The sequence below is a fragment of the Perognathus longimembris genome, chromosome 20 (assembly GCF_023159225.1).
Source record: "Perognathus longimembris pacificus isolate PPM17 chromosome 20, ASM2315922v1, whole genome shotgun sequence".
In the NCBI taxonomy this organism is placed as follows: domain Eukaryota; kingdom Metazoa; phylum Chordata; class Mammalia; order Rodentia; family Heteromyidae; genus Perognathus; species Perognathus longimembris.
Window position 1 is genome coordinate 19,784,471 of NC_063180.1, and position 18,411 is coordinate 19,802,881.

Sequence of the window (18,411 nt, forward strand, 5' to 3'; positions counted from 1 at the left end):
CTCCCCACTCACCTGTGTGCTCTGATGGGGAGTCCAGACCTTGCTTCTCGGCCTCCAGGGGCTTAGACATTCTTATTTCTGGGAAGAGAGAAGGATGAAAATGGGGAGGGGGAAAGGAAGTTAAAAGGGCTCTCTAGTTCCTTTGCCAAGACCCCCTATGCCTTTTCCAAGCTCTTCCCCGCTCCCCACCCGGCTGTCCCCCTGCCCTCCCACCCCTATACACATACAACCTAGCCATCTGTGAAGTGAAGTTCATGCGATTCCTTTGCCCTGGTCTGGCAAGACAACATAGGGGCCATTAGACCCCTAAAACCTTTATCTCATTTTAACCTCTCATCACTCCAAAAAGTGGCTCACAGTCTCACCCACCATAAGGCAATGGGGAAGGGTGAAAGAGGAGGTTGAGGAACAAGTGTGACCTCTGCCTTCCCACCAACCTCTGGCCTCTTCCCCTACCCCTGTGGGGTTCCCGTCCTGCCCCGGGGCAGGTTTCGGGTGAGACATGTTTTCCGCTCTGAGTGGGGCCTGGGAGATGTAATAGGGCTGCAGTGTCCCCAAAGGAAAGAGCTGTCAGATCTCGGTGAGATTCAGTCGCCCTGGCACCCAGCACTTTCCCATGCCCACCTCGCTCCACCAGCCTTCCTCCCTGTGTGCGGGCCCAGCCCTTGCAACCCCACGCCTCTGCTTCCAACCAAGTCTACAGCCTCCAGGATAACCCTAGGCTTTGAACACTAGCAGTACCTCCAAATTCATCCTTCAAATACAACCCCATTCTATAATTCCCCAGACTGGGAAAGTAGTGACAGCCACCTAATAATCAATGGAATAAACATTCTGTCAGCACAAGGCCCAGCTTACATAGGAGAGGAAACAAGCTCCAAGAACCGGGTGTCACCTCCCCAACAGCATGGCAAGACAGCAAAAGTGCCCCTATTTGCACACAGGTCTTTGTAACCTGGACCAGTTTGGTCTAAGGGGCTCTGTCCTGATTTCCACATCTCATCTCCAGCAGTCCTTAACACAAGCTCATTCTGATATTGACACCCACTTTTCCTGGCCCTGAGCGCTGGCACAAATCTGTCCTAATGTGTGCCCCAATGGCTCAAGTCTTTCATTTGACCTTGAGGCCCAACTTAACTTCAAACTATGACCCTACCGCTATCAAAGGAGCTGTCCGCCTCAGTTGTGTTGGGCATTTAAGTTATTTAAAGGCAATGAAGTAGGGCTGGAGTATGGCTCAAGTGGTAAAGTACCAGTCAGTAAGCAAGTGAAGCAAGTGTATGGCCCTGAGTTCAACCCTAGTACACCAAAAATTAAAAATAAATAAGCTGGTACCAGTGGCACACTCCAGTAATCCTAGCTACTCAGGAGGCTGAAATCTGGAGGATGGAGATTTGAAGCCAGTCAAGGCAAAAAAAAGTCCATGAGACTTCCATCTCTACAATAACCAGCAAAAAGTCTGGCTGGAGGTGTGGCTCAAAAAATAATGAACAAGCAGGTCAAGCAAGTATGAGGCCCTGAGTTCAGACCTTGGAACTGATAAAAATACATATGAGAGCTGGGAATATGGCCTAGTGGCAAGAGTGCTTGCCTCATATACATGAAGCCCTGGGTTCGATTCCCCAGCACTACATATATAGAAAACGACCAGAAGTGGCGCTGTGGCTTAACTGGTAGAGTGCTAGCCTTGAGAAAAAGGAAGCCAGGGACAGTGCTCAGGCCATGAGTCTAAGGCCCATGACTGGCCAAAAATAAAAATTAAAAAAAAAATACATATGAACAAACCAACCCAGCTGAAATGAAGGATGAGAAGAATTACACAATGAAAAATAAAGTTTAGGAATAGTGCAAGTATTACTTGATAGGGTTGAAGGCATGCTTCAAGTGCCTAGCAAGAATAAGGCTCTGAGTTCAAACCCCATTACCAACAACAACAACAACAAAAACTTGAATTGCCCTACTCATGTTTTAGATTCCTAATTTAAAAGCCAGGTTATGTATTGCTGGTGCAAGTGTAAATTGAGACAAGCACTATCCAGGAAAGTGGATGCGCTACTCCCTCCCTGTGACCCAGCACATCCATGCCTGGGCATCCACTTAAAACATGCACTCTGCCACCGAAGGACCCCCGTCCAGGTGTAGTCTCAACTTTTCCATAATGGCCCCACCCTGCAAAGAACCCAAGGACCCACCAACAAGTGAGTGGGTAAACAAATTTTGTATGTCCATTCAATAGAACACTACAATGACGAAAAAAGAACAAACACACCACTGAAAAAAGAACAAAGTCCTAGACAGGTGCTGGTGAACCACACCTGTGCAGAAATCCCAAGATCACTGTTAGGAGCCAGCCTGGGCAGGAAAGTCCATGACACTCTTATCTCCAATAAATTACTAAAAACAGCCAGAAGTGGCTCTTTGGCTCAAGTGGTAGAGCACTAGCCTTGAGCAAAAGAAGCTCAAGGACAGCACCCAGGCCCTGAGTTTAAGCCCCATAAATGACAAAAACAAAACAAAACAAAAAAACCAAAGTCCTGCTCCATGCACAATGCTGAATCTCACAGACTGGAAGTCACCATATACAAAGTCAGACATACTGTTTCCATTCCAATATACGGAGTTCAAAACGAAGCAAGTCTTCTTCGGACCACTAGGTGATCAGTGGCTTGCTTCTCTGGGATCCACAGCTGTTGAATGCCCATCGTGCCCTGACCCACCCTGGGCAGTGGGCCTTTTCCCACCCCTCACCCCTAACTATGGGCTCCTGTGCAGCCCCAGTAGAGTCATCACTGCACAAACCTCTACTGTGTCTTTCATTCATTCATTTACATATGTACATATAAATATGCATATATTCATTTATTTTATTTTTTATTTATTTTTGTTGGTCCTATGACCAGTGCCCGAGCACTGTCCCTGAGCTCTTCAGCTCAAGGCTAGTGTTCTACCGCTTGAGTCACAGTGCCACTTCCAGTTTTCTGGTGGTTAGTTGGATAAGAGTCTCATGGACTTTCCTGTCTGGGCTAGCTTTGAACCATAATCCTCAGAACTCAGCCTCCTGAGTAGCTAGAATTACAGGTATGAGCCACCGGCACCGGTTGACCATTTTTATTTAGGCATATTTAAATTTATCCTTATTTATGTTGACTTCAGTGTTGAACTCAAGGCCGTATACTTAACTAAGCAAGAGCTCTACTACTTGAGCCACATGTTTATCTCTATTTTTCTTTTTCTTTTCTTTCTTTCTTTTTTTTTTGCCAGTCCTGGGGCTTGGACTCAGGGCCTGAGCACTGTCCCTGGCTTCTTCCCGCTCAAGGCTAGCACTCTGCCACTTGAGCCACAGCGCCACTTCTGGCCGTTTTCTATGTATGTGGTGCTGGGGAATTGAACCCAGGACCTCATGTATACGAGGCAAACACTCTTGCCACTAGGCCATATCCCCAGCCCCTCTTTTTTTTTTTTTTTTTTTAATCAGCCACGAGGCTTGAACTCAGGGCATGGGCACTGTCCCTGAGCTTTTGTGCTTAAGGTTAGCACTCTACCACTTTGAGCCACAGCACCACTTCCGGTTTAGGGGTGGTTCATTAAGGATAAGAGTCTCATGGACTTTCCTGCTCAGACTGGCTTCAAACCATGACCCTCAGGTCTCAGCCTCCTGAGTAGCTAGGGTGACAGGTATGAGACACCAGCTTTCAGCTTCTATCTCCCGTATGTGCCCAGGATGCCCTCAGACAATAATCCTACACTATGCCTTCCTCAGGACTGGAATTGCACACACACACACTACCATGGCCAGCCTTGGCTGTGTCTTTGGAATGACGGATCCCCCACTGACCAAGGCTGACACCCCTCAACCTTCCACTGAACTTAAACACCTTCATGATAAGGGTCCCTCTGCCACAATGGCAAGTGTAGTCAAGAAGTGGTTTGAGTGGGGCACTGGTGGCTCACACCTGTGACCCTAGCTACTTGAGGCTGAGATCTGAGGATCTTGCTTTGAAGCCAGCCTGGGTAACATATCTAACTTTTTAGAGGAACTGGAAATAGAAACAGATTGAGGCCCTTGGAGCTGCTTTGCCCCTTGTGTCTCACCATGCTTAGGCCAGACCTACCCTGGGCTGCCCAGGCCTGAGCTCGCTCCCCTCGCCCCAAATGCCCCAGGTCTGGGACTCTGCCCCCCCCCCAACACTCTCCGTGGCCCTTCCTCCATGGACTTTCACTTCTCCTCTGCGTTTCCCCCAGCCAGTTTTAGCAGACTCAGGCCAGCTTCTCGTTAGCACTTACCGAAAACGGGGCTAAATATAGAGGGCCCAAGGACTGCCCCTCACCCCTTCTGGCCCCACTTGGCCTGTCCCCTGGGTCTTCTGCCTCCACAACCTGCCTCCATCAAGGCCTGGGAGCCCCTGTGGGCAGGGCTGGTGCTGCTGGGAAGCTCTGTGGGCCCAGCCGGCCCAGCACCTTGCCTCCCCAGGAACAGCACCTCACAAACCCTCCATCTCCCCGCTGTTCCCACAGCCTCACAGGAATGAGCACTTCTTAGCAATCAGGAGAGAAGAATGGAAATGTGGGCAGCAGACACAAGAGGTGGCCCTGGCGGTACCGATGACAGGCAAGAGATGCTACACAGTGCCCACGCCACAGCCACAGCCATGGCCAGCACACACAAGACATAGACACACACACACACACGGACAGGAAGAACTGTGGGTCTGCAGGTAAAGAAGATACATGCTCGAGCAGGATGCCAGGGGCAGGTACGCAAACACACACCCAGATGTGTGCACACACACAGACATGCACATACTCACTCTGAGTCACACACACGTACATGCATGACCAGGGAAGACCCCTAAAACGGTTCATTCATGTGGAGTCTGAGGCCAGGCATGGCAAGTGATCTGCCCAAGGCCACACACTCAGACACACGCCTATTCACTCTAAGCCACACACGCGTCCATACGCATGACCAGGGAAGACCCCAAGATGGTTCATTCCTGTGGAGCCTAAGACCAGGCATGGCAAGTGATCTGCCCAAGGTCGTACATATTAGTTGGAGTCCTTGCAATGTATTGGTTTGCATCTATACCACATATTCATCCATGTTCTGGCAGGGAAAACCCATACCAGTTCTCCCAGGTAGGGCTGTTGAGTCAGAAAACCCAAGGCAAGGACCCACGCTCCCCTCAGTACCCATGAGGTCCCACCTGACCTCAGCCAAGCCCTCAGAGGAGCAGACACCAAATGTGTGCAGACACCCCGATCTCCTGTCTGTGCTGTTTATAGAGATCCACACACATCTACGCAGCTGCCTCAAGGAGTGATCACGTGCCACTCTGCAGAGCCTTCATCCCCATCACCTTCACATCCCAGCCCAGACACCCCTTCTTCCAGGAAGCCCTCCATGGCATCACACTAGCTAAACTGGATGTCTTATGGGTGCCCACAATCCCCAGTGCCTCTCTCACCCCAGCTCTGAGCACTCTGTAGGTCACTGGTGACAGGTCTGCCTTCTCCATAGAATTTTTGGTGCCAGAAGGACAGATCTGAAGTTGCATTTCAGTCCTATTTCCATACCCCACACAGAACTGCACAATAACTACATGTTGATGAAGGACTGAAGGGGAGCTGCCACTCACAGATGCAGATACAGGACGCACCCTAGGCCAGGACTTGCGCCCATAGACACCTCCCCACAGTCACGCCTGTGTAGCCACAAATGAAGTGCAGTACTGAGTGCTGGCATGTGCTAGTACTCGGCATGTCACACAGGAATGTTCATTGACATTGAGGAGTGCTGATGCACACATTCTACTCAATGAGCCAACAAACATGTCATCTTGTCCAGTGCTGGGTACCTACTGTTCACTCAGTCAATGGACATGTGGTGGAGGATACATGGAATAAGCTTATAAGCAAACATAATGATATTTTTGCCAGGCCTCAGTAGCTCACACTTGTGATCCTAGTTACTCAAGAGGTTGAGATCTGAGGATTGTGGCTCAAAGCCAGCCTGGGCAGGAAAGTCTATAAGGCTCTTATCTCCAGTAAACTACTGCCCCAAAACCTGGAAGTAGAGCGGTGCCTCAAGTGGTAGAGCACCCAGCCTTGAGCAAAAAGAAGCTTACAGAAAGCAACCTGGCCCTGAGTGCAAGCCCCAGAACCAGCAAAAAGAGAAAAAAGAAAAAAGGAATTCCAGACAGCCACAAGTGGCAAGGGAAAAAGAGCAGAGTGGAGAGACCAAGAGAGATAGGATGAGTGCCAGCTTACATGGGAAAGTCATACAAGACCTACCTGAGCAGAAGTCCAAGGCCATCCCTACAATGCCACACACAACATACTCCTACACTGACTTCTACCCAAGCACATAACAACTGCTGAGAGGACACAGAATGACTGACTGCGCACACAAACATTCACACACACACACACACACACACCATACACAGATACACATGTGCACATCACACACAGACATGCACAAACTCACAAGAAGAATGATACCACTCAGACTCAGCAACTTGGCCTTCCAAGCCCTTGGCACCTCCCTAAAGGATGACCCATGTTGTCTGGCCTAACATCCTGCCCACCTGGCTCCCACCCTCCCTCCCTGCCTACAACCCCTCAGAACAGGGCAGCAACGTGGGGAGACAGGTTGCAAACTCCTAGTGCCTGATGTGAAAGGAGCAAAGATGAGGCAAGTCGGACAGTGTGGGAGAGGGGTGTTTCTGAAGCACAGTGCTGAAGGACAAGGGAGGCAGCTGAGCATGAGGGGCAGGGAGGGCTGGCAGGAGTGGCCAGCAGAGCAAACCCAAATGTGCTGCCTGTCCACACCCCACCACAGGTGCTCAGGCACCAGTCCCTTACCTGGAGCCCCCATGCTGGAGTGAACCATGCTGCCAGCCCCGCCAGGGCTGGGGAACAACTGTGTCATCTCCCCGCCCACCCTCTCTGAGGGGGCCAGCCCTCCCTGCCGGAAGTCACTCAGGGAGGAAACCACAGAGCTGGTCCTCCCCCTTCGGAAGGGAAAATACTCCAGCCCACAGATCGGCCCCAGCAGCAGAGCAGACCCCAGATCAGGCGGGTGTGTTAGAGTGGGGGGTGGGGGTTAGTGGAATGGAAGACAAGTAGGCTCGAAGAGGTAATTCTTGCAGCCACTTCACCCCTCCACCAGGAGGTGCATGCAACAGTGATCATAGCTGTCTCTTCTGCCACCCTGTGGGCACACACGTCTGGAACAAAACACTGGATCTGGGAGAGAAGGTGGCCTCATACATTAGCAATATCAATTAAACACTGGCTGGCATTTTTTGGGGGGTGGGGCTTTCCCAGGCAACTCACACTTCACAGGTGTCTTGTTGAGTAGAAGCATTGTTATTTGCTCTGCTTTACACATGGAAAGCCAAGAGGATGAGAAGTGAAAAAAAAGTGGTTTCTCTCAAACACACAGAGCCAAGAAGCACTGAAGCCAAAAGAAGCAGGAGAAGATGGAGAGGTCCAAACCTTGCAACTGTCTTCAAGATAGGTAAGGTGTCCCCAGCCAACACTGGAAGGAAATAGCACCAGGTGGTAGCATGGAAGAGGGTTGGGTCCTTGGCCTGGGACAGCAAGAAATCTACCATAGGGTCAGCTGGGCAACCCAATCGGGGGTACAGAGTCCATTGGCAGTTAGCGGGCCCTGTGAGCAGCAGCACTCCTTGACTGGTACTTCCACCAGAGCCCACCAGAGGGCAGCAATGCTCAGCTGATGGGCAGGAGGGCGGGGCCCCTCCCTCCTGCCCCTCCTCCCTGGCCCCAGGCGCACACCTGCGAGGGTCACACAAAGGCACTGGACTCAGGACCCACTGTGCCCGCAAACAAAGGCACACCCAAGCCTGCTGCCCTCTTCATCTCAGCACCCCTGGACGAGGCTGCAAGAAATGCCTGGTGCCTCCGAACACCTCTCGGTGTAGGCTGCAGAACGCTGTGGCCCCCACGCTGAACCATGTGCACATGGATGTGTAGGTTCACACACACAAAAGTACCTCTTCACAGGGACCCCAGCACTTCACACAGTGACACACATAACGACACCTGGCTGCATAGACACCCTCTCTGCTCCCTTAGGTGGACCCACAGGCACAAGAGCAATTTACACATACTGCCCACCTAGGCCTGACCATGTGTACCAACAGGCATGTGTGTCCACCTGAAAAGAACATTCGAGGCAAAAATGACACAAGTACTCCCTTGTCTACCCATAGGTCCTCATGGGCTACAGACATGCCCAAGTGGGCAGGTGGCCAGACATGAATGAATCCCGTGTGGTGTGGGGAACCCTGTATTGTGTGGAGCCCTAGACATGGCTCCAATCCATGACATGGCTTTATCACGATGGCCACTTCATAGCAGGCCTCTGCAGACCCTAAGAGGAGTGCATGCAGCACTTCCACATAGCAGGCATTCCCGGCGGCACTCTGGTGGCAGTGGCTTCTTGTCCTGAAGCTCTTGTTTTCACTTAGGATTTATGTTTTGGGGACTTAGAAATAAGGGTCATAGGACATTGTGGGGAGGCAAAGCCCAGCTGCGGCCCCATCTCCACCCCAGCCCATACGCATCACCCATCCTGAGAACATACTTTGGCTATGACTTCAGGCCATCCCCTCCAGGGGAACAAGGAGAGGACTGCCCACTCAAACTGTGAAACGCCCCTGCTCCTACCCTCTCCCATGCTGACCTGCCTCAGGCCAGGTGAGGGGGTCTAGAAGGAGCATGGGCCTATACAAGAAAGTACAGTGGGGCACAAGGCAGGCAGGGCTGACGGATGGGCTCCGGCAGATGGTGATGGAGGTCTCTCAGGCAGAGAGGCCTGGAGCCAGGCTGAGCGAGCCAGGTAAGGAATAGGTCTTGGGGAGCAGTGGGGGCCACTTGAGGTGTAGGGGGCCTGCAGGGAGGCAGCACAGGGGAGGCCAGGCTGGGCTCAGGGCTGAGCGGTAATTAAAGGAGACGTAGGGGGCTCCCCAGGGCCAGCGGGGCTGGTAACTGACACGCGGGCCCCATTGCTCCGCTCATATTTCTCGCCAGATCGATACGTTTGACTCCCGACAAGACAATAATCGCTTGTACGCGGCCGGCGAGTCGATCAAATACATTATTAGAGCGAGGTCCCCTGGGGGCCCGCCGGGGAGTAGTGAGGGGGGAGCAGCCGGCCCACCGGGGACAGTAGAGCAAGATTCTTTACCCCTCAAGCCCCCACCCACCCCAGCCTCTTCCCCAGGGCCACCCCCGGGGACCTTCTCCATGGCTCACTTCCCCAATCTTTCCTAGGACTCCTGGTGAGACCCAGCTGCAGCCTCACCGCTGCCCTGTGTGGGGACCCAGAGGGTCCTTCTAGGCTTTGCCCTTGTCTGTAGGGCTGTGGAACATGGGAGCTCAGAGAGGTCCCTCAGACCTCCAGCCTGGGGGAGATGGGGAGACAGCCCACCCTAAGTCTATGGGCTGGGAGGTGAACTTGGACCCAAAATTCATGAGCAACAGTCTTCCCATCACCTCAGGCGTCAGCAGAGCCCAAGCCAGGGTAGCCTCAGGCTAGGAGTTGAAAAGCTGGTTTAGGGGCCTAAGTAAGCAGAAAAGCAGGATGGTTGTAGGAAAGGTAGACAAATCCACAGACATGTGTGGTTGGTCCTGCTACAAACTGTGCAGTCCTCCGAGCCCTCAAATGCTTTATTTCTTTTTCTTTTTTCTTTTTTTGCTGGTCCTGGGGCTTGAACTCAGGCCTGGGCACTGTCCCTGAGCCTCTCTGTGCTCAAGGCTAGTACTCTACCACTTGAGCCCCAGTGTTACTTCCAGCCTTTTCTGTTTATGTGGTACTGAGGAACTGAACCCAGGGCTTCATGCATGCTAGGCAAGCACTCTACCGCTAAGCCACAGTCTCAGGCCCATGTTTTGGGGTTTTTGTTGTTGTTTTGGTGTGGGTCTTAGGGCTGGAACTCAGGGCATGGGTAGTCCTGAGCTTTTTTGCTCAAGGCTAGCACTCTATCACTAGAGCCACAGTGCCACTTCTGGTTTATTTATTTACTTTGATAGCTAATTGGAGATAAGAGTCTCCTGGACTTTCCTATCCAGGCTGGCTTTGAACCAGAATCCTCAGATCTCAGCCTCCTGAGTAGTTACGATTACAGGTGTGAGCCACCAACACCCAGCTTCAAAGACCTTCGTAGCCATGCACAGCCTCATCCCTGGCCTGCGTAGGGCCCTAGGACACTACTGGCCTACTTCTTAACCACTTCCCAAACTCAAGTCTATCTTTGTTCCCATGTTGCCTGCCAGCCCGCTCCCCAGGACTTCACAGCCCTGAGTCAAAGTAAAATTCTATTTAGGAACATTCAATGGTCAGGGACTTTAAAAAGTATCCACCCCCCCCTTCTCCTCTTCTGTAGTGGTAGTAGCAGCAGCAACAACCACATCACCATCTATTCTGTGGCAGGGCTTGTTATCCCACTTTACTGATGAACTTGTGCTCAGAGAGGTAAAGTCACCTGCCCCAACTTGCATAGCATGTGACTAGTAGAGTTAGCATTTAAATCCAGTTCTGTTCTCTCCACAGCTTACTCTGTCTCTACACTGCCATGAGCCTCCCTCTCAGGGCTTTCCATTGCCCAGTGGACATGGGGTAGCTGCTCTCTCTTCTTGGGAACACTGACTTGCCCTACAGCACACAGCCTTTACAGATGATGGTCAGTAAGGCACTGCCAGCTCCTGTCTGAGAGTGAGCCAAACCTTCTCTCCAGTTCCTTCCAGCTAAACACTTCCCCTGTGCCAAGCACTAGGAGCTGAGGGGCCCGGAGATGAACTAGGCTTAACACTGCTCTCAGGCTTGTGGTCTACCAGGCACATTGGCTCATGCCCACAATCCCAGCTATTTTGGAGGCAGAGGCAGAGAGATCACAGGTTTGACGAGAGCCTAGACAAAGTTAGCCAGGGGAGGAGGGAAGGAGCTTAGGTTGGAGGGAGAAAATTGGAGTAAATGGAATCCATAGCTGGGTTTTGACTGGGGTGACAATCCACAGCTCCATCAGCAAGGATGTGAAATGTGCTCTTCTGGTCTAGCAGGCTGAGAAAACGAGGGGTAAAAGCAACACAGAGACGTAGCTTTCACTTCCATAGAGCTTTGCTTTTGGAAAAGAGTGCCTAAAAACCACGAGTTAAATATGCAGATCCAAACTGGAAAATATTTCCCTCCTTCATTTCTTTTTTTTTTTTTTTGGTAGTACTGAGGTTGGAACTCAGGACCTTGCAGTTGACAGGTGGGTGCTCTACCACTTGAGCCACACCTTTGATCCTTTTATGTTTCAGTTATTTTTCAGATAGGACCTTCTTCTTTGCTTTGGGACTCCAGTCCTCCTAATCTCTGTCTCCAGAGTAACTAGGATTACAGATGTGCACCACCACACCCAGCCCAGGAAAAACAATTTTTTTTTGCCAGTCCTGGACCTTGAACTCAGGGCCTGAGCCCTGCCCCTGGCTTCTTTTTGCTCAAGGCTAGCACTCTGCCACTTGAGCCACAGTGCCACTCCTGGCCGTTTTCTACGTATGTGGTGCTGGGGAATCAAACCCAGGGCTTCATGTATACGAGGCAATCACTCTTGCCACTAGGCCATATTCCCAGCCCCAGGAAAAACACTTTTAAGGAATACTTTCAAGAAAAACACCTATGTAAAATGGAAGGTGGCATGTTATGGAAACCTGTCCAAAGGAGGTAGCATTTACACAGCAACTCAATACAGCATTCAGGAGGCAAAAGATCTGGAGAAGAGCACTCTAGGCAGTGAGAACAGAGGAGGTTGTGGTCATTCCAGGATGGGGCAGGAAGTCCATACGCTGAAACAGTATGAAGGATGTTAAGGATAGGAGGTGGAGAGGTGACAGGACCAAGAACACAGGGCCTTGCAGGCCCCACATTAAGAGATTTAGGACAGGTGCATGGCTCAACATAGAGCACCTGTCTAGAAAGTCCTGAGCTCAAACTCCAATACTGTCATGAGAGGGAAGGATGGGGGGAAGGGAGGAGACAGGGCAGGAAAAAAAAATCTGAGCCTTGAAGCCAGATGAGATGTTGTAGGTAGAAAGCTTCTGATAGGAGATTTTGAACGAAGAAGGTCCTTTGGGGCTGGTGTAGGGACAGAATGGTGGGGTGAGGCTGGAGGCAAGATGGCTAGTAGGAAGGCTGGGGCAGTGGTCTGAGTACCGGGAGCTGGAGCCATGAGAATGACAATGAGGGGAGAAATTCAAGGGAGAGTCCATAGGACAGCTGGGAAGGTGGCTTAGTGGTAAAGTGCTTGCCTAGCATGCATGAAGCTCTTGGTTGGATTCCTCAGTATCACATAAGCAGAAAACACTGGAAGTGGAGCTCTAGCTCAAGTGGAAGAGTGCTAGCTTTGAGCTTTGAGCAAAGGAAGCTTAGGGACAGTTCCCAGGCCCCGAGTTCAAGCCCTACAATTGGAAAAGAGAGAGAGAGAGAGTGTGTGTCCCTAGGACCAGGGACTGGGATGGGCAAATGTAAAGGCCATCTCCAAAAGAGTGGTAAGGGGAGCAGGTCTGGGGGGAAATTGGAAGATGTATCTTGGAAGCAACTGGGCCTACAGACCAGGCAACTGGCAGGTGCTTTATAAATTCCTACTGACATAGACACATGGCATTATACCTGCCTACCACCACCAATTTCCCAAATCCACCAGAATTTTAAGTTCACCTCAAGCCAGAAGAGAAACTCTGTGATGTGGCTTCAAGAAAAGTCAGAAGAGCAACGACATTCCAGTTCTGAAACAAACTGGCCATCTGTGATGTACAGTGAAGTTCTCTATACTCTCTAGGACTCAGTTTCCCCATCTCAGAGTGGAGTGTGAGGTGGGCTGGAGGAGAGCTCTAAGACTTCTTCCAGCTCTAAAGTTCTATGGCCTGACAGATACACAAGAACAAGTAGGATTGATGGATGGACCATCCAGCTGTGGGACAGAGAGTATGCAAGCGAGAGAGCAAGCACGGACTGCAGCTTTCTCTGCAGGAGGCCTGGCTGAGGCCTCCACCTTCTGCTGCCACCTCTGAGTCGGGGTGAGGGCAGGCAGACCTAGAGTCGTGCTGTCCCAAAGCCCAGCTCACCCCAGCTTGCATGGGCCTCCCTGGGACATGATCCTTAGTATCTATCACCACACTCCTCAGTCTGTCTCCAAAGGAGCAGGCATCGCTGCTGGACCTTCTGTTCTGAATTCAGGCTCCCCAACATCTCCCGCTGAGCCCAGACTTTCCATAGTGCCAGGAACCTTCTGTTCTTCACTAGCTCTGACTTCTGTTCCCCTTCCCCTCTCCCCGCCCCCGCCCCCCCCCCCCCCCCCACCATTCTCTACAGCCTTAGTCTACAGGACCATCCCTATGCAGGGAGCTGTCCAAAGGCTGAAATGTATCTTCCTCTATTCAACCCTCATTCTGGGTCCATCCCAAGCTTTCCAGGGACTCCTTGATTTCCCCCAAAGTGAACTCCAGGGCCTTCAGGGCCCTACAGGACATCGCCTCCCCAACATGAGCACAACATTGGAGGACACCAAGTACCTTAGCCGTCCCCCTTTTGAATGCTGCCACTCCTTCCCAATCCTCCCTTAGGAGGTCCTCCCCTCCTCACACTCCCCTTCTCACACTCCTCTCCATCCCCTATTTCTGTCTTCTTACAGCACCCTATATTATGACGAAATAGGTCTAGAAACAGGGCCAAAATATGATGCTCTGACTAGAATTTTACCACTGGTTTCCCATCTAAAATGTAAGTTCTCTGAAAGCAGTGTCCCTTCCCATCTTGTTCACCATAGTAGTCCTGAGACCTTGGCGGTGTCAGAAACACAGTAGGGGCTGGAGTCCTACTGTTAAATGAATGGCTTCACCAAGCTCCCAGGGCCTGAAGTCCAAGGCTGAATGTGGTCCCATCAACCTGTCAACCATGTGTCCTCAGAGTTCATCTTTATCTCTTCAACAAGAAGGATGCTCTGCATGCTGGTCCCTCCTGCTTGTGAATTCTGCCACACACATTCTACCCACGGCTAAGTCTCCCCTCTCCAGACACCTCCTCTAATTCCACTGGAAACCCAATTACTATGAACTCAGTCTCCCCATCTCACAGCTCTAGAGAGCAACCTGGGCCTCAAGCACTAGTGGTAGTATCTTGAGTGATGTCAAAGCGAGGCTGAAGACAGCTCTTTGAGATCAGAGGTGTGTCCACGTCATGCTGGAGCCCAGCACGGACAGGGCCTGCACTTACTGTACTCGGGGTCTGGGAATGTGTGTTGAATGATGACACCTTCCGCAGGGGCTGTAATATGTACAGATGAGCATAATGGCGAGTTTGGGGTCAGAGCAGTGAGGGTGTAAAATGGGTTCCTTTCTTCATGGCTATACTCCTATAAGCCACTCAGTTTCCTTTCAGGGTCTTAGGCACCTCATCCATGAAGCGGGGACCATCACAGGAGTAAACCAGAGCCTCGTTGAGTATAATTCTTTCTATCATGCCCTACATAGAAACGTGTCCAAGACACTCAAGGTAGAGAATAAGAAAAATCAGGAATAATCTTGCTCTTTCCAACAGGACAGCAGCTAAGTGCATTATAGTATATCCATATTGGGAAATCCTACATGTCTATGGAAATAAATATATAAACTTCTCTAGGAACTACTGAGAGGAAAAACAACTTGAAAAACTTGTAAACATCTGTATCATTTATGTAAATTATACAAAAGATGTCACATTTTCTTTCTTAAAAGAATTCTGGGGGCTGGGGATATAGCCTAGTGGCAAGAGTGCCTGCCTCGGATACACGAGGCCCTAGGTTCGATTCCCCAGCACCACATATACAGAAAACGGCCAGAAGCAGCGCTGTGGCTCAAGTGGCAGAGTGCTAGCCTTGAGCGGGAAGAAGCCAGGGACAGTGCTCAGGCCCTGAGTCCAAGGCCCAGGACTGGCCAAAAAAAAAAAAAAGAATTCTGGTACTAGGGCTCGAACTCAGGCTCATGCTCAGCTCTTTCACTCATGGCGCTTTATTATTTGAGCCACAACTCCAACCCAGACTTTTGGAGCTACTTCTGTTTTTGTGCTGAGACCTAGACTTGAGCTCAGTTTTGCTTCTTAGCTGGCAGTCTGAGAGCAACTTAAGCAACATAGCCAGATGCTTTCTTAAAAAGGAGCGCTGGTGGCTCATGCCTGTCATCCTAGTTACTCAGGAGGCTGAAATTTGAGGATTGCAGTTCAAAGGCAGCCCAGGCAGGAAAGTCCATGAGACTCTTTTTTTTTTTTTTTCTTTTGGCCAGTCCTGGGCCTTGGACTCAGGGCCTGAGCACCGTCCCTGGCTTCTTCCCGCTCAAGGCCAGCACTCTGCCACCTGAGCCACAGTGCCCCTTCTGGCTGTTTTCCATATATGTAGTGCTGGAGAATCAAACCGAGAGCTTCAGGTGTAGGAGGCAAGCACTCTTGCCACTAGGCCATATTCCCAGCCCCCCATGAGACTCTATCTCCAACTAACCACCTGAAAACCAAAAATGGAGCTGTAGCTAAAAGTGGTAGAGCACTAGCCTTGAGCAGAAAAGCTTAGGGACAGTGTCCAGCCCTGAGTTCAAGCCCCACGACCAACAAAAAGAAATAAAATAAAAATTAAAAAAAAAAGAAGAAGAAAGGAAGCAGAGAACAGAGGATCCCCATTCGAGACTGGCTCAAACAGCAAAAACAAAGTTCACAAAGCTCCACTTCTACCAATGAGTGTGTGCAGTGGGCACAGGCCTATCATCCCAGCACAGCAAGGAAGCACAAATAGGAGGACTATGTCCAAGCCAGCCTGGCATAAAGCAACAAGTGTGAGGCCCCCAAGTTCAGTCCCCAGTAAGAACTAACAAACAGAATATATTACATGATGGAGGGCTGGGAATATGGTCTAGTAGCAAGAGTGCTCACCTCCTATACATGAAGCCCTGGGTTCGATTCCCCAGCACCACATATATAGAAAACGGCCAGAAATGGCGCTGTGGCTCAAGTGGCAGAGTGCTAGCCTTGAGCAAAAAGAAGCCAGGGACAGTGCTCAGGCCCTGAGTTCAAGGTCTAGGGCTGGCCACAAAAAAAAAAAAAAAACAGAATATATTACATGATGGAAAAGTCAAGAAATCATCAATCAAAGTCAATCATCGTGAAAGTAAGGACTGTGGTAACCTCTAGCAAGGAGAAAGGAGTATGTTAGGGAAGGGACACAGAATGTTTATGGCCAAGGGGGGGGGGCATGGGTGCTGGGTGCTATCAACACCTCCACCCAAATCACACTGATATTCACTTAGTCAGTGTTCACTGAAGTGACATTTACATCTCATCCAGCTGTGCACTTATGCAGACAGAGGCCAGTTCATACTCATAGAGGATGGATTACCATTTCTCCCATCTCTGTTTCCCAGAAAGAGACCATGTGTACCCTCCATGGCTATCAGCACTCAGAGGGGCCAAAGCTGCTGTCCAGGGTCCTGGTAAAATGCAACCTGAGAGGACAGGAAGGAGGCTGGCCAAGCAAGCCAGCTTCAAGAGTCCGGTTCTAAAGGCTTCCCTAGACCCACCTTGTGGCAAGGCTGGACAGACCTCTGCTACTTGGCTCTCTGTGGCTCTCCCCAGCCCCTGCTCACTCCCTCCATACTTGGTGGCTTTCTGTTCTTGCAGCCTGAGGCCAAGCTCCTCTTCAGAATCTTCAGGATATTTCCTCTTTTTTGGGGGTTGGGGGGGAGTGCTGACCCTGGGGCTTGAACTCAGGGCCTGGACACTGTCCCTGAGCTTTTGTGCTCAAGGCTAGCACTCTACCATTTGAGGCAAGCACTACCACTAGGCCATATTCCCAGCCCCCTAGCACTCTACCATTTGAAGCACAGTTCTACTTTTGGTTTTTTGATGGCTAATTAGAGATAAGAGTCTCATTAAGATTACTGCTCAGGCTGGCTTTGAAGTATGATCCTCAGATCTCAGCCTCCTGAGTAGCTAGGATTACAGGTATGAGCTACTAGTGCCCAGCCTTCTCTTTTTATTTGTGGAGATGAGAGTTTCATTATGTAGCCCAGGGTGGCCTAGAACTCAGTTTTCCAGCCTCAGCCTCCTGCCTGGCTGGGACCTTTGCTCTTGTTTTTCCTCTGCCTGGTATCCTCTTCTGAAACATTTCATGCTTGCTCCCTCACTTAATTTTAGGGTCTCACTTAAACATCACTGCCACAAAAGAGATTATTATTACCCTATCTAACATAGCTCTTCTCCTCCTCACTCCATCTTCTGTCAGTCTGCATTTTCTTCCAGCACTTGACTCCATCTAACATTCTACATTCTGTGCTATGTACTTGCTTATTACCTCTCCTCCCCTACTCGATGCTCTGAGAGAAGGACTGATGTGGATTTTGTTCTGTTTTGTTGGTCTTGAGGTTTGAACTTAGGGCTTCAAGATTACTAGGCAAGTGCTGTATCATTTGAGCTGTGTCCAACCTTTTGCTTTTAATTTGTTTTTTCCAGGATGGTCTTTCATTTTGGCCTGGGCTGACTTGGACCTCAGTCCTCCTATCTCCACTTCTCCAATAGCTGGGATTATACATATGAACTACCATACCTGTTTTTTTGTTGAGTCATTTATTTTTCTCTTTTTTGTGTGTGTGCTAGTTCTGGAGCTTGAACTCAAGGCCTGGACGCTGTCCCTGAGTGCTCTACCACTTGAGCAACAGTGCCACTTCCAGCTTTTTTAAAGTAGTTTATTAGCGATAAGAATCTCATGGACTTTAATGCCTGGGCTGGCTCTGAACCACGAGCTTCAGATCTCAGCCTCCTAAGTAGGTAGGATTACAGGAGTGAGCCACCAGTGCTCGGCTGCTGAGTCATTTTATTTATTTTTGATAACATATTAAGATAAAGCTGCCAGTAAACATTCAAATTAGAGTTGTGATGACTGTTCACTGATGTGTCCTCAGTGCCTGAAATATACAGTACTTGCTAAAGAGAAAATGGACAGGACAAGAGTATGGCTCAAGTGGTAGAGCACCTGCTTAGCAAGTACAAAGTCCTGAGCTCAATCTCCAGTACAGCCATAAAAAGGAAAAGAATAACAATGACCTCCACACACTGCAAAAAGAGACCAAAAAAATCTTTGGAGTTGTGATTATAACCCAGACTGGGAAACTGAGGCCCAGAGAAGATCAGAACCAGGAATTGCACCCAGGAAGTCACAATTCCCAGGCACCTCCCTAGCTGTGGGCCTTTCACAATCATTTCTGGGTTGAACCAATAAGCAAGACCAACTGGAGTTGTTGGTTCTAAGCCGCAGTCCTGGCTAGTGAGCCTGGGCAAGCCACTGAACTTCTCTGAGCCTCAATGCCCCATCTGGAAAGCAGGACAAT

The 18,411-nt window shown here is 50.2% G+C and overlaps 1 protein-coding gene across 7 annotated transcripts in view; it reads right to left on the bottom strand.

Moving 5' to 3' along the window:
• Pou2f2 (POU class 2 homeobox 2) overlaps positions 1-18,411 on the bottom strand; it is a 49,755-nt gene that overhangs the window by 20,864 nt on the left and 10,480 nt on the right. For 6 of the 7 annotated variants that reach the window (XM_048369459.1, XM_048369455.1, XM_048369457.1 and 3 more), the window contains exons 1-2: positions 6,865-6,927; positions 13-78 (exon numbers count right to left, since the gene is read on the bottom strand). In XM_048369459.1, coding sequence (XP_048225416.1) covers positions 13-78; positions 6,865-6,892 — 94 coding nt within the window. In that variant the 5' untranslated portion in view covers positions 6,893-6,927. Of the gene's footprint in view, positions 1-12; positions 79-6,864; positions 6,928-18,411 lie in introns of those variants that run through there. The other variant, XM_048369456.1, reaches the window with a different exon arrangement.